The sequence below is a fragment of the Cynocephalus volans genome, chromosome 2 (assembly GCF_027409185.1).
Source record: "Cynocephalus volans isolate mCynVol1 chromosome 2, mCynVol1.pri, whole genome shotgun sequence".
Taxonomy (NCBI): domain Eukaryota; kingdom Metazoa; phylum Chordata; class Mammalia; order Dermoptera; family Cynocephalidae; genus Cynocephalus; species Cynocephalus volans.
Genome location: NC_084461.1, coordinates 87243469 through 87268231, shown reverse-complemented (window position 1 = coordinate 87268231; position 24763 = coordinate 87243469). Strand labels below are relative to the sequence as shown.

The following is a 24763-nucleotide window of genomic DNA, read 5'->3' as shown; positions in this document are numbered from 1 at the left end:
GACAAGGCAATCTTTATTCTCTTTACCTTTCTTGGATTTTCTGAGCCCTCTTCTGCTGTTGGTTTGGATTGTATCCACTTCTGTATAGGTGCACCCTGGAGGGCTCCTGGCTATGCTTTGTTTTTATGATTTAAATCTAGTTGATACTTTTCTTCTTTATGCTGAAAACAGTGGGGAGAACTGTTTTTATCAATTACTGTTAATGGAATAGGTTGGCCCTGCTGATTGGGACAAGGCTAAACTGGACCCCAATGCTCCTCTTTTCACTTTGTTTGTTTGCTTGGTTAGACATTTAGTTGAGTACCGGTAATCTGAATAAATTTTCCAATCCTTGCATCAACTTTTGAACTTTCAGGTCATTTGTTTAATGCAAGAGGGCAAGCCGAGCCTGGCCTGTCAATAACACATTGAGTATATTAATGATGGATTTATTGTATATTGCCATTATTGTGTTGAGCTGGAACCATCATCTTGAGATCATGAAGGAAATACCAAGGCATTTTTAGAAATCTTGACCTTGAATTCCTGGAGCTATATAAAAAAAGAAAAAAAGAAAAAAAGAAAAAAGCACAAGCAATTGTTAACTTCCTGACCTCAAAATATTAGAAAAAAGAATCTCACATTTGGGTTTTTGGTCACATGTTGCCATATAACTGAACTTGATACTCCAGGGATAAAGTCAATACACAAAATGATACCATTAAGTCTTGTACTTTGCTGAACAGAGGCTGCTGGCTCAGCTCCCGAGTTTTGTGGGCAAAGAAAATGAATCAACCATATAATTACAAAATCTCCAGAATATGTAAAGTAAAAATCAAACTAGCTGCTCAATGGAAACTCAAACATTTTTGATACTGAAGTAAATATTTCTCATAGATCCTTGTAAAACAAAGATATGGTGTGATGTGGTGTACAGCTTACTCAATACATAAAAGTATAACCTTATCTTTCACAGCTTTATATTTTAGAACATTTCTCTTAAACAATGTCATAATGCCAGAGAGTTAAAAGCAATTCTACAAGACTAAAAACAATGTAGTCAATTTGTACAGCTGTTGGCAGTCTAAATTACCCCAAGGATAAAATTCAGAATTTGAAGGAATTGTGGTCAGTGATTTATGCTGCCAGTCTTTATAAAAACTTCTTGCTCGTGAACTTTGGATAGATGAATCTGATAAAATCCTGCAGTGCAAATGTTGTACATAATTAAAGATGCACTCAAATGCTGAGAAGAGTTACATCCTCCAATGGAAATTAAAGAGCCTGATTAGCATATGTGCCTGGATGGAAGACCCCAATTCAACCTGTAGGTTGGCTCACATAGTACCCAGTGGAAGAGTAAGGATTTTTCTCATAAAACATTTCTGTTTATTTCACCACAAAAATGATTAATCGAAATGCTAATGGTCATGCCATAGAGTATATGCCCAATAATATTAACTTGGAAAAAAATAAATTGGGTATTTCCAAATTCTCTCCTTGATTGTATATAAATATGAATGAGGTTATTCTTTTGGGTGCGAGAGGTGGAGATGCTAGGAAAGATTCCGTGAGTTCTGTATTGAATACTTAGATTGGGAACACAGAGTAAGACCTAGTTTGTATGAGGATGATGAATTTGAGGTATCTCTGAGCCATCCATGTGGGGGTGGGAAGTATATATAAAAGGTCTATATAGCAGCTTGAATATACAGGTCTTAAATGTCAGGGAATATTTAAGGAGTTCCACATTTGTGAGTAGTTTGCTGACCAAAACATCCTTAACATTCCCCTCAGCATGATTAAATTTTGGATAGATGTTTAAGTTGAGGCCACTTACCTACTTATTTTTGTTGTTAAGTGTTTACTTTAAAAAACTTGTAATTGTAAATTCTCTTTGCTCCTTTGAGATGCAGATCTTTTAAAAAGCCTCTTGTTAGTTTTATAACCCAGGAAAGTCTTTCACGAGGACCTGGGAGCCATCTTTTTGAAGGGTAAATAAACATCAACAGATAGCACCTCTATTTCACAGTTTCTGTGGAAGGGTAGGAAGCTAGCTTCCTGGGGCCAAGTTGCAAAACTATCTCCTGCCACAAAGATGTGAGTTTATTTTTCCTTTGGATAAAGCCAATTAGCAAACACAGATGTCTTATGACTTACCCTTAATATCCTCCAGTACTTTTTGAGTAGCTCACCCCAGTTTAAAAACTCTCCTGCCCTTTGTTTCAGTGGAGGTGAGTTTAGATTTTATTCTGGCCTCTCAGCACTATCACAATAGCCTGGAGTAAAGTCTTCCTTGCCTGTTTGACTTTGTCTAGTGCAATTTTTGATTTGAAACTGCATATTTATGACAACCGAAGTAATGAATAGTTATGCCTAGGGAGAGATCAGAATGTGAAGAGGAGAGGATCTAGGAGAAAGCTAAATGGAGAGAAAGCTACAAACAAAAGGAGAGAGAAGAAAAAGCAAAAAAGGAGGATACCAGAAAAGCCAAGGAAAGAGAGTGATTGCTTTTGTAGGTTGTTTCACAGGTTATATTTTGGGAAAGATTGCCTTAGATGGCACTAAAATTTAGACTTCAGTTAATGTAAATCATTAGATAGCTGCCAACAAACAGGATTATTTTGCTTCCCGGTGAAATTCGCTTTACTAAATTGTATTGTGATGCTGTTAGTCTATATTAAAAGACACTCTTGTTTAAAGAATAAATTTAGGCAAATTACATTTAACAAAGCTTAATTTGAGCAAGAAAAGAGAATAAACAAAAAATTTCTGAATCGGGCAGCCTCTAGAATCAGAACAGATTCAGGGGGACTACAGCTGAAAATGCATGGTCAGTTAGATTTATAGACAGAAAAAGGAAAGAGATGGTTCAGAAAAAGGAAGTAAGGACAAAAAAGTTTTGACTACCTGCAATTAGCTGAGATTCAGCTATCATCACAGAAGCATGCTCGTAAGTTATGTTTTCAATTTGCCCATGTGCTTACATACTAAGTTAGGCTGTGGTTTGTATGTAAGAACTCAAGTATGAGAGTACAGAGGCTTTCTCAGAACAATTTTTTTCAGTTTGATTTAACAGTATAAAAAAGATGTATGTAATATAGTTTGCTGGGGTTATTGTAAAGATGTTGAGGAAAGTGTCCAGTACTTTATAACAGAGAAGTTCCTTATATGACTTCTAAAGAACCCTGAAAAACAAGTTTCCCTTTGTACTAGCAATAATGAACACCTTTGCCTATTGTGTGAAATTTATAACACATTTACAGTAAGTGTACAGAATTTCATAGCACAGATTTGAGACAATAAAACATGGTGTGACCTTATTTTCTGTTTATTTCCTTGATCTTCAATTTCCTCATCTCCACAAATTGACTTTTTCCTTTATTGTATGTACATTTGTTGATAAATTTATCCTTTCTTTGTAAATAAACTGAGATTAACATTAATAAAAATGAATTTCCTGAACTCATATTCAATAGGCCATTTTGCTGCTTTCTAGCTGTTTAATTTGGGGAAAATTCTTCAATCTTTCTGAGCCTCAGTATCCTTATCTGCAAAATGAGGATTAATATTCCCTCCCTCAAAAAGTTACTGTGAGATTGATTAAATTAACAAATTGAAAGCATTTAACACATTAATATTCAATTAGTTTTAATTATTAATTATACAAGGGTACTTCAGAAGGTTCATGGAAAAATAGAATTAAAAGTTATTATTAGTCTTTTCGTGAACTTTTTGAAATGCCTTTTTCTATGGAAAACAGCAGACTGTGTAGAAACAAATATTGAAGATAACTGAGATGGGGGAGGTGTTAGAGCCAGAATTCAATACAAGGTCTGTTAATCTCTGAAACTCTGCACTAAGTCACAGTGTGACACCTTCAGAGTGGCACAGGTTCTCAATCGGGGGTTACAACAAGATGACTCATGGAACTTTCTTTTACAGATGCTTAGGCCACTCCTTATACCAATCTAAAGTAAATCCCTGAGTGTGGGACCACAGCATGTGCATATTTCTAAAACTTTCCATGGTCTAGGAACCATTACATTTCCTACAGAAGTCCTTTTGCACCCCAACACTTCTATGAAGAGTCTTGTTAGTCCAGCTAATAGTTTTTTTGGATTTCAGGTCCTCAGATATGATTGTATAACATGTACATCATAAAGGAATTAAAGGTAAATAAAACTGTGAGCATATATTCGGAGTAGTTGCCTTTGTTAGGAATTAAGTCAGTACCTTGATAGGCAACTAAATTATGGGCCATAAGACCCTGTGGATGTAAGAAATAAATTTGACTAATCTACCTTTATCTATCAAAGTCTCTGTTACCGTAGAAAGTTGAAAAAATAAATCTGTGGGATATATTGAAATAATTCACATATCTTGAAAACAGAATATTAAAATCCATTAGAAAAGACAGCCAAATAAGTGGAATGCTTACTGTGGGAGCTTAGGCAGTCATATTCCAAGAAACAAAGAATTGTCAGCAGAAGTGACCCAGAGTTAGTCTTTTCTGAAAGTTTATGCCTATTGCTTTTATCTTAGATCTTACTAGAATTTGTTAAATCCATAACTCTGGATCTGGTGTATTGGATGCCTGACAAACCAAGGAAAACTGATAAAAGGCCACGTTGTCTGTTGCTTGGAAACAGGTAAATCTGCAGACTTCCTGGACCTCCCTGACTACATTGGTACAAGTCTGCCTAACCTTTAGCTGATCTATCCATAAGAAGCTATTGGTCCATGAGAAGCTTCCTTAGTACTGATTAAAATGTAGTTGGGAAATTGGTCTGAGGGTCCAGTTAGGATGGCTGGGATTCACAATCTATCCAGTTGCAAAAAAAAAAAAAAAAAAAAAAAAGAAAGAAAAGAAAAAAAGAAAAGAAAGAAAGAAGAAAGGAAAAAAAAAAAAAAAAAGGAGTATTTTTCTATTTTAGGCAGGGAGGTCAGACCCTGCATGGATAAACAATAGATTCAGTGAGAAAGATACATACAACAAGGGAATAAGAGCTGAAGTCTAGAGCTTAAAGACTGTCATCCTCTTGCTTTGGAGAAAAAGGATTAGAAGAAATCAGCCTAAACGGTACTCTCAGGCAAGGGGGTGAGCAGTCAGAGGATCAAATGAATTTCCATGACTTTTTAGGTAATAATAAATGTGGGCTCAGGTTTCCTCTGAAAGAACCCTAACAGATTAAGAGAAATAATGGTCAGTGATGTGTAGCTTACTTTGCTTCAAAAATCCTATTTGAGGAAAACTACCACACTGTTTTCACTTTATTCCTGGTGATATGGTGTGGGTACTGAAGGAGTCTGTATAAGAATGTAGAAAGGTCCAAACAAAACAACGCACTAGAATCTAATGCAAAAATAGATCCAGATACCTGGCTATAGATTCTGTATTGTGGATATATAATGGGATCTTTTAATCAGAGATATAGCATCCATAGTTTCATAACCAGCGAGACATGAAAGTTTTGGGGAAGGTCCCTCCCAACATTTTGTTTCTTCCGCCTTTACCTCCTGCCTTGCAACACACTATTGGCAAGGACAGGCAAAGTATGCTGGAGACTAGGGATTTAAAATGTTCAGCTTCTGATGTAGAGAATGAATACTGTAAAATGAAACATTAAGCTCTATCTTAGTAAATCAAGCATAAATTTGTATCGAGAATAATTTTTGCTTGATTCCTAGAAGTCACAGAATGTAAAGCTGTTTATAAAAAAACATCCCTGAAAGTGATGATATAGTCAGATAAGTACATCAATTGCCCATGTTTATAGAATGGATCATTTCACTGCACTCATTCCTTCGTTTATTTTACGTAGAAGCTCTTTACCTTCCAACATCAGAGAAACACAAACTATCTTTCCTTTATTGCTTTCCTTAATAGAAATGGTTTGAGAATAAAAAACAAATAATAGTTAAGTAAACACATTGAAAATCATAAAAATAAACTGTATATATGAAAATGAACATAATTCAAACTAAAGTACCAAAAAAAATAAATATGAGAAAACAAAAAGCAGGGGAGAGAGGATAGGTAGTAAAGGTAATAGGTTATATCCTTGGTAAAGCAACTAAACCCAAAAACCAGCTAGAAGCTGACAAAGTGCAGGTTGAGTACTCAGCCCAAGGGTGTGTTTTCATAGCAGTAGTTACTTACTTAAGAGAAATAGGGAAGAAGCTACTTGATTTTCTGGCTCCATGCAGTGGTTGGTCAGAAGCTTCCAGTTCTAGCATAGAAGAACATCTATAAATTACTCCAACACCTATTCTTTCTCTTCACTTACTCTCCTCCTGAGCTATGGATTCAATTATATTAATTCCATGGATCTCTAACTCCTAGGTTAGGCTATTACCAATAAAAAAACTAAAAGGTAAATAGCAACATGTTTTCATCACATATAACATAAACACTAGTTATTTTAAAATATCCATATAGCTTTTTAGGTGAAAATGCCAACCATTTCATCAGCATGCTTGTTACATATCTAATGAAGTTAAAATTCAACACAACAGTTTTATAAGTGATTTTATAGGTGTACTATTTGGTACTTTAATCAAAGCATGGCTTATGATAATTGTAACAGCAGATCTGCCTTTCAGGAATGACACATGAAAAAAAGGGCAATTTTAATAAACATGCCAGAATTTCCAGTTGAAAAGCTACTCTTTTTAAAGTTGGCATCTAGAGAAACTGTATTTCTAAAAAAATTCCTGCTACTGTTCATATTTTGGTAACATCTTTAAAAGCAACTTGGGGTCCACTTATAAAAATGATCTTTACTTTAAGTTACTTTAATTATTAAAATTCTTATTCTTTGGTAGATTTGATTCTTACTTCCAATTAGTTTTAATGCAAAAGCCAGCTTATAAAGGTTAGAGGCTATTAAACTAATTATCAATTTCCAAGCTACTATAGTATATAATTTTCACAAAATGTTAGGCATGGGGCTAAATTTAATTCAAACCTGTGTCCTGTGTTATTAACATTTTAAATCAGTAAAATTTCATATAAGAAATCTGGAGTCATGGCTTCTCCCGGAAATTAAAAAAACTAAGAGTTAACAACACCAAGCAAATATTTCCTCATAGTAACAATTAGTGAAAATTAAAGAGAGGCTGATCCCTTTAGAAAAAAAAAAGTCTTCTACTTTAGTTGCTGCTTACACATTATGCATATACACACTGACATTAGGGTGACTTGATTCATTGTGAAAGCCAGTTAGCACACAGGTAAAATTAAGCTGGCATTTTGGATGGGCAAATACTCCAATTTACTTTCTTGGTAGAGGATTATCTATCCTTATCTTATTGAACTCTGTAGTAAGCTTAGCATTTATTTTTGCCAATAAAATGTAGGTTGAATTGAAATATATCACCTTAAGGCAGAAGCTTATGAGCTAGGGTGCACTTCATGATGTCTGAACATTTAGTTATGAGACAATATTTGAGGCAGAGGTCTCTCCATCAGCTTTGGTCCTAGAGAAAAGATAACAAAGGGCAGAATCACAGTTCATTAACAAATGTGCAGCATGAGTGAGAAATAAATCCTTATTGTAACCCACTGTGATCTGTTAACTCTGTATGACCTGTCTTATCCTGACTGACATACACATTTAAATTACCTCTCTGGTCCCGCAGGCAACTAAGTTTGTTATCAATGCTTTCCCTATAAGTTCTCCAACTTTTAGAATGTAAAAATTTGAGCTCAGTGAGGTTAAATAATTTGTTCAGAGATAATGAAGTCAGTTTCTGCATACAGGTCTGTCTGACTCCAAAATCTTTGCACTTATTTTAATTCCTCACTCTCCTATACCCTAATGTGAGTGAGGCTTTGAACCATGCTGTTTTTGCCATATCTATCTTTCATTATACTATGAACAAATAAAATGGCTTTGAAATTCACAGATTTCTGAAAAACTTAATTGAATTAGTTTCTCACTTTTACATGGAAGTTGCTAAAATATAATAATCTTTTTTTGACAGATTTTCCTAGAAATCATGTAAAAATACATATATTAATATATAATTCTCAGGCTTCCAGTCAAGATGGTGGAATAAAAGGTCCCCAGCATCAGTCTCTCCCACAAACCAACCAATTTACAACTATTAAAAAGCAATGACAGCAAGCTGAGGTTGCTAGAGCTCAGGGGAAGAGGAGAGACTTACAGAGTTCATGAAGGCAGGAGAAGCCACCATGAGAGGAAAGATCACTCCAACTACTTCGAGCCCCAGCTGCTTTAAGGCTGGAGCTGGTGAGTACATAGAGCAAGAGCTGGCAAAAGGCACAGCTGTGCTCTTTGGATGAAGTTGCTTGGAGGCAGCAGGGGAGAAGAGGGCCTTGGTGGCTCCCAAGACAGCAAGACCACTAACAGGGTTCCCGTGGACCCACTTAGGAGTGAGGAGCCATAGACAACTGAAAAAAGGAGCCAGTTAGAGGCTGGTGAGTCATCACAAGGGACTGGCACCTGGCCCATCCCATGGGAAGTGTTTGGAGCACAGGCGGTGGGGAGACAGGCCACTGGAGGAACACTGAGGCACAGCATGGACAGCTGATCTGCCCTCCAATCAGCACAGGCCCACTCAGTGGAGACTGGTCAGGAATATAGAACTGCAGGGGGTGCAGTTTACTGAAAAGACTCAGACACAGGACCAGATTTTTCAAATACAGGTGTATCAGACCTCACAAGACCCAGAAGTGCTTACGTGGTCAACAATTAAAACCTGAGCTGCACAAAAAGCCTTCCGCAGAGAATCAGCAACAAAGCAGCAATTTAGCTCAACCAAAGAGCCCAAGTGCTGGTTCCCTTAGGAAGTTCCCTCATTTTAGAAGTAACCAAAGGACAACAAATTAGTTCCAGTGCAGAGTTTAAATTGTAGGAATAGATAATAATCCAACACAGAACTACAAGAAAAAAACAAAATATCCACAGATCAGAAACAAAGTTTGATATTAACCAGTAAATGTCTTACACCACCAATGAACACCTATAAAACCTAGAAGGACTGGAAGCCCCCTGGTCTTCCAAGCCAGGGAAGGGGGAGGGCCATGGGCCTTAGCCGTGTCCCCCAAAGGCCACAACTGGCCCAACAACAACCTCTGAGCCACCGCAGGAAGCACCCAGGGCTCCCGAGCTGAGGCGGTGGAGGGCCAAGGGCCTCAGCCATGATCCCCTGATGTCTACACCAAGCCCAGAGATGACCATTGAGCCGCCACCAGAAACACTTTGGGCTCCTGAGTAGGGCTGGTGGGGGACTGAGGGCTTCAGCCATACCCCCTGACATGTGCATCCAGGATAGCAATGACCAAGCCGCCGTTGACAGCTCCCTGGTCTCCCCTGCCAGAATGGGTGGGGGGGTGCCATAGGACTTGACCACGCCCCCTTCTTCCTCCTTCTTGCACCCTATTTCCCTTCCCCTTCCCTCCCAACTCTGCAACATCTTAGAATGTAAAAAATATATATAAATAAATAAGAAATATATAATTCTATAATCTTTAGGTTTATTTTATAAACATATTGTACCACTTTAAAATAATTTTAAATCATATTTATTGTTTTGCATACAATAACTCAGACATTTATTAATACTTAAAAACCTCAAAGTAATAATTTTGGCTTATTTTCCCCACAAAAATGGGAAATACATCTCAATAAAGAAAAATGTTAATTATTTTTACACACCAGTTGGTTGTTGGGATTTATAGTTCTTTAAAATATGACACCAGCAAAAAGCAATTAACATTAACCTATTAGTTCATAAAAGAAAACATTTTATAGTAACATGGTAAGCAAGAAACAAAAAGTGATCAGAAAATACCATTTTAAAGTAATTTTCAAACAGATAAACTATTATATACAATTTATTTTCAACAACTCTGAGCTCATTCATAGAGCATTTCTATACATACAAAGATATAAAAAAAGATACAGTATTTATTGCAACAACAAATTAAAGGTTGTCATAATATATGTAACTTAAATAAATACCCCCCCCCCATTGATATAGTGGCTTCTTATTCCTTAAATGTAGAAACTCCGCTCTTCACTGTAGAAAGATGAAGTCCTCTCATCAAAAGGCACATTCTTATCTGTAACAACAACAAAAAATACTATAAATGTCCCTTCTGGAAAAAATTTAAATACATTTAAAAATATTCAGAAAGATCTGGAGAGGAGGAAAGAATATAATCAAAGTATTTAATCTATGAATTATAATGAAGGATACCAATAAAACATAATTATTTTGTCTTAATTATTTCAGATACTATCTTTTGAATTATAATTCTAACTTTTTCAAAGGCATTTTTTACATAACTATTCTGAGTAATTAAAGACTATTCTATATTCATAACAAAGTTATATCCTCCTATAATATTCACAAATGTTTTTAACTGACTTAAGTATACAATATGGCTATCTATTTTTATAGTTTCTGTAAATAAAATTATTTAACTGATCCTGCTTCTCAACCTTCAGAAATGGGGATTAATTAAAGCTGCAGGCCTGAAAGTATACTGTATGAAATGAAAAATGTTCTCAGTATTTATAAAATGGTAACAAAAATTATCTATATAGAAGACAAAATTTTCAATAAATACATAAAATGGAGATTGCCCATTTTTTCCCTCTCATTGACTGGTTATAGTAATATGAAGCTATATTTTCATCACAAATTTTTATAGACCTTAATTCTGACTATACAACTTCCTTTAATATTACTTAATCCAAATCCTTGCTTCCAAGAAACTGCTGCTGAAAAGAGCTATTACTATCAAAGGTATTTAGTCAAACCAAAAGAATAGCCAAAGGTGTGCAGGCTTTACAGACTTAATAATCTTCCTTCAATAATCCTTAGTAACATTTAGAACTTTGTTAGAGATAATGTCTGAGAATGAGTAATGCTCTTTTTCATCTTGTTGTTTTATCGAATCTTTAGTCAACAATCTATAACAGATATCGAAATGATTAATATAAGCTAATGGACTCATATTTTTGAGAGTAAATTTAAGCATTTAAAAATAATATTAGGGCTATAAAAAAATGTAACACAAACTTCATTTTACATAATTATTCTTTTAATGCCTGAAACTCATGATCATTTTGATAATGAATTTGTGATAATGAATTTATGAAAAAAAATCAATCTGTAAAATCAAAATTATATAATAGGAAAAGAACACAAAATAACTAGAACCTAATACAAACTCTGTCACTAATTAGCTATTTGAACTTGGACCATTTATAAGAACCTAAGAAACATCTAAAATCACAGGATGGTTTCTGATGGAGAAGTATCTAGCACATGAAGAATCTCAATGTATGGGTTAATGTTTTGAGATTAATAATTAACCTCAAAACATGTGAATAAGCATAACTGTCTATTATAATCTACCATATTACATCATGTCCAACATTTTCTTGAACCTATTTATATTTTACAAGTCAGTAGAACCAGTTCTCCCATTTAGAGTTTTAAAATTCCTTGAGCTGGGATTGCCTCAGAATTCTACCTACTATGTGCTATACGGGTCTGCCATTACTCGGTCCCTGCCTGGCATGACTAAACTACAGACCAAACTTAATACTGAAGAAAACATTCTTTATCTATATGCCCCATTGTGAAACTTCCTCGTCTTTACAATAAAAAACAGAAGCTAACTTTGAATCAGGGCTGTCCCCATAGGAAATATTTTTAACCCATTAAGAATCAAACCCTATGCTAATTTCCCTGATTTGATCATTACACATTGTATATATAACTCTTCCCCATAAATATGTGTAATCAATATGTTTCAATAATAATAATAAAAAAATAAAACCCATCATCTTCCAGCCTTAAACCTAGTCTTCATCTATATTCTTAATTCAAATAATAATGCCATCCTGTAGTGGATTGAATTATGTCCTCCCAAAAGTCATTGAAGCTTGAATTGTATCCTCCACGTTTTATGTATTAGAAAAGCCCCCACTGTGACTGTTAAGAGGGTGGGAAATCCTATTATGGTAATTGAAAAGTGGAGCCTTGAAGAGGTGTATGGTGTAAGACCATACAGTAGTGAATGGATTAAAAATGGTGGTCAAGGGTGTGGTTCTGAGGGCTTTAAAAGAAGAGGAGAGTCTGTCTTGCTCCTTACTTGCTCTGCTTTCTCTGCTTCCACTGTCTTGCAATGTGAGACCCCTGTGTTGCTGTTGCCACCACCAGATGGACTTTGGACTTCCCAGCCTCAGAAACTGTTGGCAATAATTTTTTTCATTATAAATCACTCAGTTCAAATATTTTGTTGTAAACAACATAAACGGACTAATACACATCCATTTAGTCACTTTTCCAGTGGGGTCATCTCTGACCACTTCTCAAGTCCTGAGTACTGCTGAGTACTATTATCTTGCTAAGGTTTTTCAATTCCTTCCTCTCCTAAACTAGCTTCTGCCCCTGTTTTGACACCTCTCACCTGAACAACTGAAAGGGCCACAAAACACTGGACCTTAGTTTTTTACAAACTTTAATTCATCTTTTACAAGTCACTAGAATCATCATCTAGAACATAAAATGATAGTATCACTCCTTCACTCAAAAGCATTTGTTGATCAGTGAGCATTTGTACAACTGATAAAATATAAATCCTTGGGATGTTTTCTTTTCTAACATGACCTTCTTGATTTGGCCCAACCTCTGACAGATTTTCCATGACCCCACCACATATCCTGTAGTCTATAGAGGCTCACAGCATGCACACAACCTCCTACAGGGCCATCCCTTGGCTCATGCCTTTAACTCTGGTTGACACACAACTTACTCCCTTTTTGCAGGTTCTTATGTGATTATTTTACATATTTTTAGAAATAACTGTAACTCAAACATCACCTCCTCAGTGAAATCTCCTATGTTGCTACCCCTAACTCAATTGCTTTTTCTCAGGAATCCCATATTTTGAAAGAAATAGTAAGTATTAGCATGACATGGGACAAATAGCCAAGAGTTTCTACTGCCTGGAGAAGTGACACAGAAGTTGTAGAAGGTAGACTGAATGGTCAGGTAAAGTGCATAAAGAATAATTACAATTTGTAATAATAAATATGCTAATAAAAAATAAACTAAAGAAAAAAAAGAAAGAAACTTGGAGAACACATAATATGAGGGTCTGTAAACAGGAGGTTCTTTTGGCAAAAATGGCAGGAGTAGAAACTGAATCCCTAAAACCAAGCAGGACAAATTGTGTTGTAGCTGTGACCAGCATAGGCAGCAAACCCTCTCCTATGGACTGCATTGAATTCCATAGTTTATAAGATACACAGTTTTCATATTTTAACATTTCTGAACCTGGGATGCATCTTGCAATTGATGGCATCTTACAGTTGCTGTCTGACAGGTGGTAGTTCTTATGTAGTTGCCAAATGCCTGTATGTGTACAAAGTTGGTCAAAGTTCTTTGTATCGTTAGCACTTCAACTAAATGACATGCATTGTTAGTATTACTAAGGGATGAGTTTAATGATGTTTAAAATACTTTCAAAAAGATTATGTCATGAATCATCCCTGAAGCAAAAGTTATTGTGTATGTAGAAAGACATGAAAGAGAAGAGTAAGTTATAATTTGATATCACTGAGTCAAATATTTGTCACTAGAACAATGGTATCAGTTCTGCACATATTCTTGCCAAGAAACAAACATGTCTCTTAAGATGGGAAGATACCCCAGATAGATGAACTCTGCTAATTTCTGTTCTGAGAAACTATTATACACAAAGCAATGTAACTGTAAGCAGAAGAAGTTATGAAATTCTTCAGAAGGAATGCAAAAGTATTGAGAGGCTAGTATGCACAACTCTTGCATAATTTAAAAAAATATGATTACATTTTTTTCATAATTAAATTGCCAGCTTTTTTATCTTTCTTAGTGGTCAGCTTAAAATTAATAGTATTTTGGATTAAATGAGTAAAGGTATAAGTCTCCACAGAACTTAGATCAATTTGGAATGAAGGAGAGGAGAAAAGAGTGGTAGAATTTTTTATTAATGATGTTTAAATCTTGAATTGACAAAGCTTAAGCTGGAAATAACTGAACTAACTGAAATTGGTAAATTCAAGTTCTTCACCATTATAATTTAAGATATAGAAAAATTAAAAATGTTACATCCTTGCTCAACCACGTTCTATGGTAGGGACTTGTACAACCAGTACAGAAAAATCTATGTCTAATGAACAGCCTCATATGAAAACAAACATTGGTAACCACACAGTTAATGCCTTGATGGCTTCTGATGTATTTAAAATAGGCATACAACATATTAGGGCTCTGTGTGCTACCAAGCTTAGTAGCTGAATACAATTTAGTTTTTATTAACTGTTAGAAATACTGCTTGATACTGGGGAGAATGGTGGTCCCCAAATAAATAAATAAATAAAATAAAAGAATAAGAAAAATAAAATCCCCTGCTTTCTTACTGCAAAACCACAAATAAAGCTTGTAAATAAATCACTTAGAGAACAAAAACCTTGGCCTAGAAGGGAAGCCTGAATTCTAGTACCATCTTGTTCAGTTATTTGCTGGATGTTCTACACTTTTTTTGTTAAAAAGGGGATAAAACAAATAGTTTCCAAGAGAAGATCAAGGATTATCTTCTTACATGGTAGTCTTCAAGATGGAAAGAGACAACAATTAAAGAGCCCAAAGCTGAGAAAGAGTTTAGAGATGTAGTGCAACTACATTATTTGGTGGGTGACTTAGAAAGGAGGAAGAATCAAACTTTAAGAGACTGGTCTAAGGTCATTCAGTTAGTCAGTGACAGAAGCTCAAGAAGCACTTGAGTCTATATAATCATATTCCAGGGCCGAGCCCGTGGCGCACTCGGGAGAGTGCGGCGCTGGGAGCGCAGCAACGCTCCCGCCGCAGGTTCGGATCCTATATAGGACTGGCCAGTGCACTCACTGGCTGAGTGCCGGTCACGAAAAAGACAAAAAAAAAAAAAAAAAAAAATCATATTCCAGTGCTCTTTATTTTACCACAACGCTTCTCAGTCAAGAAGGATTTAGTCACTGAAATCTAAAGATTAGATCAGATGTCAAATGCTCAATTTTCTACCATTGACAGAATTTCCACTGTACTACTACCAAAAAAAGAAAAAAAAAAAAAAAAGGCAAAAAAAAGCAAAAAGGCACTCTGGTTACGGTGATGGATTCCTACTCCTAGAAACAAACAAACAAACAATAACCAAAACCAAGACATATGAGTGCTATTGGTGTGCTCAATTGCTCAGTGCTCTAATCTACACTCCTATTGTACTTCTTACTTCTCTGCAGAACTGGTACTTATGAATAACAATTCTTCAGAATCCACACCTTCATTATTCAGTGACACCCAATCCCAAATAATTATTCCATGTCAGTTGATAATTGTCTGCTAATCAAAATGATTTTTTCTTTTCTTTCTTTTTTTTTTTTTGTAAGCAAATGGAGGGAGCAAAGTCTGTTGGGAGGGGATGATTCTGAGAAATTTTGATTTCCTGATAAAGAGGCAGATGTGGTGTGGGTTCTTGTTTCAAACCCTCTTGTTGCCTAAAACACAAACGTGAAGGCTGAAAGTACAGTAACTGTATAACCAGGATAAGACAACGTAAGGAAGGTTTGAGAAAACTGCATAGATGTAGACCCTGTCATCAAAGGGCCATTGAATTAATACCAGGATCCAACCACTACAGACTTCTCATGACATGAGAAAAACTTTTGAGTCTTTGTAATGCTGAGTGTACTATTACTTGTAGTAAAAGACCATTCCCCTACTCCACACCCCTCATATCACCATGTTTTTCTACAAAACAAAGCAAGTATGTAGTATTAATAAATTTCATGGAAGCCTCAGCTTGACTATTTTTCCAAACTTAAAGAATGCTCCATCTCTTCACATCATACAGTGATATAATTTTTTTTAATAAAGATATTATTTTAAGGATAGCTTAAACTCTAATTCAGATAAACTTAAATATCAAAATGGCAATAAATAAAAATCAAGTGTGAATGGAAAAACTGTTCTAGCACTGTCAAGACTATTGTTACTATTTGTTCATTTAAATACATTTGCAAATATTAGGCTTTTGCAGTTTTTTTCTCCCAGGTCCTTTTAAATAAGATATAATGTCTCTGGATTTTCGATCATAAACATTATCTGAGAGCACTGGGATAGGTTAATGACTTAAATATTGTGTTTAGAACTTTTCCTGTCCATAAATTTGAGGTCCCCATGTTGTCCTCCAGTCCCACCCACATAAAGCAACCATATGGTCGGTTATGTTCTGCTTCTCATGTCCATCCATCCCACTATCTACTTTAAAGATTCTGCAGTCCAAACAATCACAGCAGAATGTAAATCCTGAACCAGAGTAGTAATCATTTTATTAAATGGTTCAACTGCCCTATAAATAGAAATTTGTGATTCATCTGATCTATAAAAGCACTAATTTAATAGAATTAGTTTAAGCCAGATCAAACACTTTGGCTCTAGATTTGCACAACAAACCATGTGTTGTGTCAAACACAACAGCCATTAGCCACATCTGGCAATTTAAGTTAAAATTTCATTTAGTAAAAACAAATAAAATTAAAAATTCAGTTCTTTAGTCACACTAGCAACATTTCAAACACTCAAGAGCCATGGCTAGAGCTATCAAATTAGCACATTGTGATGCCTAATTATTAATGGTGCAAGGCAAATTTTCTCCTATGGCTCAATGTCCACAGAAAAGTAAACATACAGAAAAAAACTATATGAAAGTTCTCTTTTGTTACCTAAGTAATATCAAACACAACATAGTTCTCTTTAGGAGGATAAATAAAGTATAAGCTATCCTACTCGTAGCACACCACTGAAGAAACTAAAATCGAATTATTTTTTTTTCTAATATAAACATTAGTACCTTAACACATTCTTATATTCTATTTATTTTGAATAACTTTAGTGTTTATTCTGATAGTGTTATACTCAACAGTTAAGGCAGTGTTTTAGAACTTAGAGCCATTTTCAAATTACAACTGTTTGAATAAGATGAGGATTTTTGGTTAAACACATATCAAATCTGCTATCTGATTCTGATATACTGATGTCAATAACCAGAAAATATTTTATGGCCAAGTAACACATTGAGCACAAAATGTAATAAACACATACAATACAATATTAAATTTAATGAAGCAGAATAGAAGTAGCCAAAAAACAAATTTAGGGCTTTTTAAATTACATTCTTGTCAGAAATTACTAGACTAGCTTTGAAGTGGCAGAAGTACTAACTTTTAGAAACTTTTAACAGGATTGTCAAAATGTCCTCATTAAAAAATAAAAATAATAGTAATAAATTTTAAAACAATTTAAAATAATTTTTAAAAATAATTTTATTGTTCAGTAGAAATCAAACAATATCAAGAAGGTATTGTTTCTATTTGTTGTTCTGTGCTGTAAAGCACTGTTTTAAACTTGTGTTTCTGAGGCTGATTATGAATATGAATCTCTATCTCCAAAATTTTTCTTTCAGAAAAATGAAGGTAATTTCTAGTCACTATGTGCTGCCTCTGATTCCTCATCAATTTTTCTGTCTGAAAGCTGGAAACTCTACCAAACAGTTAAAAAACTGAGATTTGTTTTTCAGTTTTATAGTTCCTTGGTACAAAATATTTCAGTAACTAAACAAAAAAAAAGTCTCTAATATACAAAATTAGGATAGGAATAGCACATTCAAAAGAACTTATATTAATCAAGTGGCTCAAGCTATTATTTTCCACATACCTACAGATTTTCCCCATTCGAACATATTAACCTCAATGCTTAAAGTACTAGATATAGTGGTAACAGTGGTGAACTACTCAATATCCATTCCACCTCAAATGATGATTCTGCACTAACCATGGTAATTCCATTTCCCTTCCCAGGTTTTAGTTTAGGAATGATCACATTATCTAACTTTAGCCAATGATATAAAAAAAATAAAATAGAAAACAATTTTGTTGGAGGGCTTCTGGGGAGCCTTTCTTGTTTTTAAGAAAGTGACACAGGAGCGCTAGTCCCTAATTTCCACTGAAAGTTACCATCTGGCTGTAATTACAGGAATGACTGACACAATCCTATTATAAGTCTAAGAGTGAAGCCAACACATGATGATGGGCAGAACCAAGGAGGTCACAGAAGAAAGAAGCCAGAGGCCTGAGGTACTGTGCAGGGGGTTGGCCCTATCTGTGACATCCTGATGTAGGAAATAATAAATTTCCCTAGGGAAATTTAGATTAAATGATATACGGGCAGTTTCATATGTCTCAATCTAATATAAAGAAATAGTGAAAATAATTACTCCACATTAAGGACTGAAAACAATCACCGTTAATATTTTGAGTATTTAAGGCCACATAAAAAATTGTGTCTGAAAGAGCTGTCTATCAAAAGCTAATTTTATAAAACTGTAAGCAAGGGAATTCATTTACCTCTCTGGAAATGACTTGCTTCCTGTTATTTTCTGGATAGAATTTGGAAAATAAAGAAGAACTAATTTTAGAAACACTTAAACAATGAAGACTGCATATGTAAGCAAGGATCCAACAAGAATTACTAGTAGACTAATAAGAACCTGCACTGCTGTTGGAAAGGGAGACAAATCATACTCTTTATATTCCCCATTTTGGGAGTCCTCATTTGAAAAACTAAACGTAATAACAAGTGGCAGTATAGAAGACAGAACGAACAGAATTTAGAATAATTTGCTTTATATATATAAATCAAATAAATATTAAACAAACGGAATGAGATTGCAGCAGAAAGAAAAGCCTGTTACTTGAACTCTCTGAGACTGAGTCTTCCCATCTTTCAAATGAGAGCAATAGGAACTACTTTACAAAACTGTTTTGATGATTTCATACAACATGCAAAGAGCCTAGCAGTGTCTGATACATCCTGCACTAAAGTAGGTGTTTACTAACAAGCAGGTGTTACAATCATGCCTTTTGTAGTTCTGTTACCTCATTCTGCCTAGGCCAGAAATAACTATTCCCTTCTAGAAAAACCTGCACCATTTACTTAGATATTATTTTCTGACCTGGCTGTTAGTTACTTGAGTATTTTATCTCCCCTAGTACATACTGAACTTACTAAAAATTATACAATTGTTATGGGCAATTTAAGAGCTTTTCAGAGAGTAAAACTGAATTATAAACCTTTTATCTTATGTATTTTACTCATGTTTGCTTTCACTGAGAGACTGAGTTCGTAAGCAGATATAGTTGTTTTATTCATGTTTGTCTACCCAGCCTCTAACACTATTGTAACTATGTAATCGGAATTTTTAAGAGTATTATTATTAAATGAGGGAATTACCAGAATTACTAAAAGTTCCTTTATATATATGCATAAATATGAGGGTATTTCAAAAAGTTTATGAAAAGATTCATATTATCTTTCAGTTCTATTTTTCCACAAACTTTTTGAAGTATACATAAGATAAAAAATTAAAAAATATAAAGTAGAAATGCTGGTAATTCATTCATATATATATATATAAATATATATATAGGTAAATATATACGGTGTACACACACACACACACACACACACACACACACACACACACACACACACGATTTACTAGCCCAATTTTTGTTAAGTCTTTTATTTTGAAACCTAAGATTTCTGTATTCTTTGCATTTATACCTGATTCTGAACTCTAATTTTCCTTCATCCAAGTAATCCCTTTCTATCCCAACATGTCTTTCCTTATTGGGTAATCTTTTTGTTGCCTCTTTTCTCCATTCCATTTGCATTGAAACTAATTCTATACCCATGTGATTTTGTTTATACAAACCATCTAGGAAAGGTCTTAACACTCAGTGAGAATATATCTGAGTACAGACATTATAGCTACCCTATCAGACCACAGACCATTATCTCCACGATTCTGCCAAGAAGCACTGTTTATAAATACAACTCAAATTAAAAACATCTTCAGAACACAGAAAGTTAAGTTTACTAATTTTCTCTCTCTCTCTCACACACACACACACACACACACACACACACACACACACACACACACACACACACACACACACACACACACACACACACACACAGTTAATACCTCTAACAAGAATGAAAAAATGAAAAAGTTAAAAGAAAAAGCTCTGCAAGGAGATCTACAATAAAGATTTAATTTTTGGATGGCATTCTATTGTTTATGTTTATTTCAGCAAAGCGATGTGAATGTGAGCTATTAGCTGAATAGCACAAAGAACTTTATTAAACAAAATTAAATAAAATCTGTTAGAATAAAAATTGTTAAAACGAAAGTCTAATTTGCTTCTTCAATTTCTTGACAAGGACTTTACTTCCTGATTCAGGAATTAAACTATTGAACACTTACCTTCGAGGATGACTGGCATCAAACAAGGTGTTATCATCATCCTCATCATCTTGTTCTAAAGGTGTCAATTCCATATTTTCTATGTTAGTGTCCAAAACTCCATATCTCCTAGTCTTTCGGTTCCTTCTTCTCATCCTATTGAATAAAACAACTTAGTGAATAAAAATGATTTTAATATGGTGTAGGTGATCCTTAGTTTAAACTTACTTGTAATTTAAAAATAAATTATTTCTCTGTTCTGACATAGGAGGCACTCAGTATCAGAATGGCTACATTTCAGGAATACAACCAATTTACCACCTAGGATTATTTATACTCCTGGGAAAAAACCTACTGCTACATGCTGTGTGTCATCACTGTTTCTTTTGTCTGACATACTCTCTTTTCTTTTTGTCAACTAATACTGTTGACAGATAATGCTTGAAGCCTGAGTTCAGGTACCATATCTTTACTGAAACCTTCTATTCCAGCCTTTTCCCCACGTCCTCCATGCCTTCTTACCACCATGTAGTACTCTCTGCTCCACGAAGAAACTCTTATGTATACACATATTCAAATTCTACGCTGGTAGCTCACAACCATGGCTGCACATCAGAATCACCCAGAGTACTTTAAAAAGCCCCATGCTTAGACTAAAATTAAATCAGAATTTCTAGGGATAGGAACTAAGCATCTATATTTTGTTCCCCCACGTTGATTTCAATGTTCTGAAAATCACTATCCTAGATCAGTGGTTCTTGAAGTGCTGTTTTTTGGATCAGCAAAATCAAAATCACCTATGGACTTATAAGAAATGCAGATCTTAATGTTCAACCCAGACCAACAAACTTCAAATATGTGGCCCAGAAACCTGTGTTTTAACAATACTTCTTGGCCTTTTGATGCACAGTAAAGTTTGAGAACCACTGCAGCAGAGGAATTGAAAAGATTTTAGGGGGCCAAACATTAATTTTTGTCAGCTATATATATGAGTCTCATGATTTAGATCCCTACCCATTTCTCTCTCAGAAAACTTTTTCCTTTCCTTCAAATCATTTACCTCAATTTGCATTCACATGTGCTCATGTGTAGTGGTTTGAATTGTTTCCCCAAAACTCACTGAAACTTGACTTGTGTCCCCTAAGCTTTATGTATTAGAAACTTAGCCCCCACTGGGGCTGTTAAAAGGTTAGGAAATCCTATTACAGTAATCGAAAAGTGGAGCCTTGAAGACGTGATTGGATTGTAGGCCCCTGCAGTAGAGAATGGATTAAAAATGGTGGTCAGGGGCATGGTTCTGAGGGCTTTAAAAGAAGAGTCTTTCTCTCTCTGCTCTCTTTCTGCTTCTACCAACTTGCAATATGAGACCTGTGGGTCACTGTCGCCACCACCAGATGGACTTTGGACTTCTAGCCTCAGAAACTGTAAACCATAAATTTCATTTTCTTATAACTTACCCAGTTCCAGGTATTTCTGTTATAGCAACAGAAAACGGACTAATACATCATGTATATGCTTATGTTGGGGTTTATGCTCCTATCTCTCCCACTAAGTTCCATGAGAGCAGCAACCATGCCTCCTTTTTCACCACTGTATAAACACTTTCCAGCACAGTGTCCAACTGATTAAGATGTTTTTGAAGTAATTATTGAGCTCCTAAGTGGTTTTTAACTCAATGATCCAAAAACCATGATCCTGTAATCAATGCCTAAGTCACCTCCAATGCAATAACTTCAACTCTACACACAGGAGAATGTGTTTCATGAAAGTATCTATTGAAGTTTAAAAACAAAATAGCAGATATTTCAGCAAGTGATCACAAATAAAAATTCAGTTTACTTAAATTTGCTTGATGTAGTAAGTGTGACATGAAATACTTATACTACAGTACCAACTGTAAAGAAAAATATGAGCCTCTTCAAACATGGAGAGGAGACCCCTGGAGAACCAACTGTCCTACACATACATCATACATATATACATATATTCAACAAATATTTGAGACTTACTAAGCATCAGAAACTATATTAGCTTCCGGGTATGAAGTGCTTGGTATCATTGTTAAAATTTACAAAATATTACTAAGCATGGACAAAACCCAAGATGATTCTGACAATCACTGCCTATAGATCTATCTATACATTCACCTAAAGGTGAAGAAATAGGAAAAAGAGGTTTAAGTATAGTATTCAAAGTTAAAAATGTAATCAATGAAATAAATGATAGAAGTAGAAAAAAATTAAGCATATGAAGCATAAACCAATCTTTTTTTTACAGTGAGAAATTAAATATGTTTATGTTGTTAAATTAACAAGTATATGTGTGGGGGGGGAGTACACTCACTTCCCCCTCTCCCACCCCTCCAAACACATACTATGTAAACCAGAGGGCTAAACTTTTTCTGTAAAGAATCAGATAGTATTTTAAACTCTTTGGGCTACATATGGTCTCTGTGACATGTTCATCTTAATGTTTTGTTTTCTTTTGTTTTGTTTACAACCCTTTAAAAACATTTTTAAAATTCTTAGCTCTTAAGTCTTACAAAAACACATCAGTGGATGGAATTTGGTCTGTGGGCCATAGTTTGCCAACCTTTAAATCAGACTTAGGAAAATAACAGAAAAAACTAAGACCAAAAATGGATAAAGGTATTACCTCTGTAAAGTAGGAATAGAAAAAATATATGGAAGTTAGTTAACTATTGGCGTTTTTGAACCATATGATTGAATAATATTTGCATGCATTACTATGACTTAAAAAAGTGAGTGCACAAGAGCAAGTAAAACCACTTGGCAGCATAAGTTAAGGACAATGAGAGTTAAAATTTCTCCTCTTTTCTTTGGCCAATCTTTTGCTCAATTTTCTAAACCATATGTCTTCCCAAACTTTGGCATTTTCAGTCAACAAAGAAGAGTTTAATGCCACTTGAAATTACTTTTAGAAATAAACTAGATTCTCCCAGGGCACATATATTAAACAGTCAGTGTGTTAATAACCTGGTCATTGCCAATCACAGGATATGCTGACACATCCTAAAACAAGGATGACAGGAACATAGGGTTAAAAGACTTTTAAAATTTATCTGAGCTCTTGATCTCCACTCTCAAGGTCTTCATCACAGCTTGAATGAATTCCTAATCTTTCAATGAGTGGCTAAACTAATCTGCATAATAACACTCTTTTCCCTATCTGTGTATAGTGTGAACATTTGACTGCATTTGTTTGGGCATTCTATTACTTTTTCCAGCCTAGTATTTACATACATGATTAAGTTAAAGGTCAATATATCTTCCAAGCTCTTTAAAAACAAGAACCTATTTCATAGAAAAATATTGCTAGGCAACAAATAAACAGAGATGCAGTTCAATTTAAATAAATTTACCATTTTACTATATGTACTAATTCATATAAGTCAAATAAAAGAAAACTGCACATTATTAAACAGAATTTAAACTTGAAATGCTACTTCTCTAAAACTGTATTTCCTCAGTCCAAAAATATAGGTAGTGATGGCTACCTGGTCATGACAGCAATATGGCTATAAAAAATTAAATATAATAAAACACATATATTACCATACCTGGATATTTTTTTCAAGGAAGGTCAAAAATAAATATAAAGCTTTAAAATAATTGGGCTGATTCAATGAACTCTCTACTGAAAATATTAACAAATACTAAGTGTAAAATATAATACACATAATATACTGAATTATTAAGTAACAAGCCTACTTTTATCTTTTAATAAGCAGTGTACATTATTTTTAAACAAAAGACTAATTTTAAAGTCTATGCAATTTTAAAGCCATGGTTTCTTACAAATGAATGTTTTCATTAAGCTCATGACACTCAAACTGTCTAATGTGTGTTGATAATTGTATACATATAATTATAGATATGCAGACTTCTCTGCTAGACACAGTAAATGCATATTGAAATATGAAAACAAAATGTGTTGGCTCTTAATAAACATAAAAATAGGGACTTTATCTACAAATGTGTAGAGAGGGAAGTATGGAAGCCTGAATGGGCAAAAGAAAAAAGCTATACAGTTATTTATAATGAATTAGATTCATTCATCACATGGCATGCACCGATAAAGATCCTGATAACATGCTGTCTAGGTATTCAAGTTAATACTCCAATAGCTGTCTTAATATAGATGCAGATTCCTTAATGTTCCATTATACTCAGGTTGGTAAGAACTATTTCTGTTCCGATAACATATATAAATGACAGTATCAAAATAAAACTAAGCTACTAAAGTAAGCTTGATAAAATTTTATGTAAAAATGTATGATGCCACATAAAATAAACACAACAGAATAAAACTCCATTTCATTTTACTACTCTACAAAAGGGAGAACACCGATTAATGTAACTCGCTGTAACCACCTGATTCAATACATAT

General features: G+C 34.5%; 1 protein-coding gene across 2 annotated transcripts in view; it reads right to left on the bottom strand.

Moving 5' to 3' along the window:
* Positions 1-9796: 9796 nt before the first annotated feature.
* The window catches only part of FAM174A (family with sequence similarity 174 member A), a 33577-nt gene continuing 18610 nt past the window's right edge, over positions 9797-24763 (bottom strand). The window contains exons 2-3 of one of the 2 annotated variants that reach the window (XM_063087979.1): positions 20375-20509; positions 9797-10072 (exon numbers count right to left, since the gene is read on the bottom strand). In XM_063087979.1, the coding sequence (XP_062944049.1) occupies positions 10069-10072; positions 20375-20509 (139 nt within the window). In that variant the 3' untranslated portion in view covers positions 9797-10068. Of the gene's footprint in view, positions 10073-20370; positions 20510-24763 lie in introns of those variants that run through there. The other variant, XM_063087980.1, reaches the window with a different exon arrangement.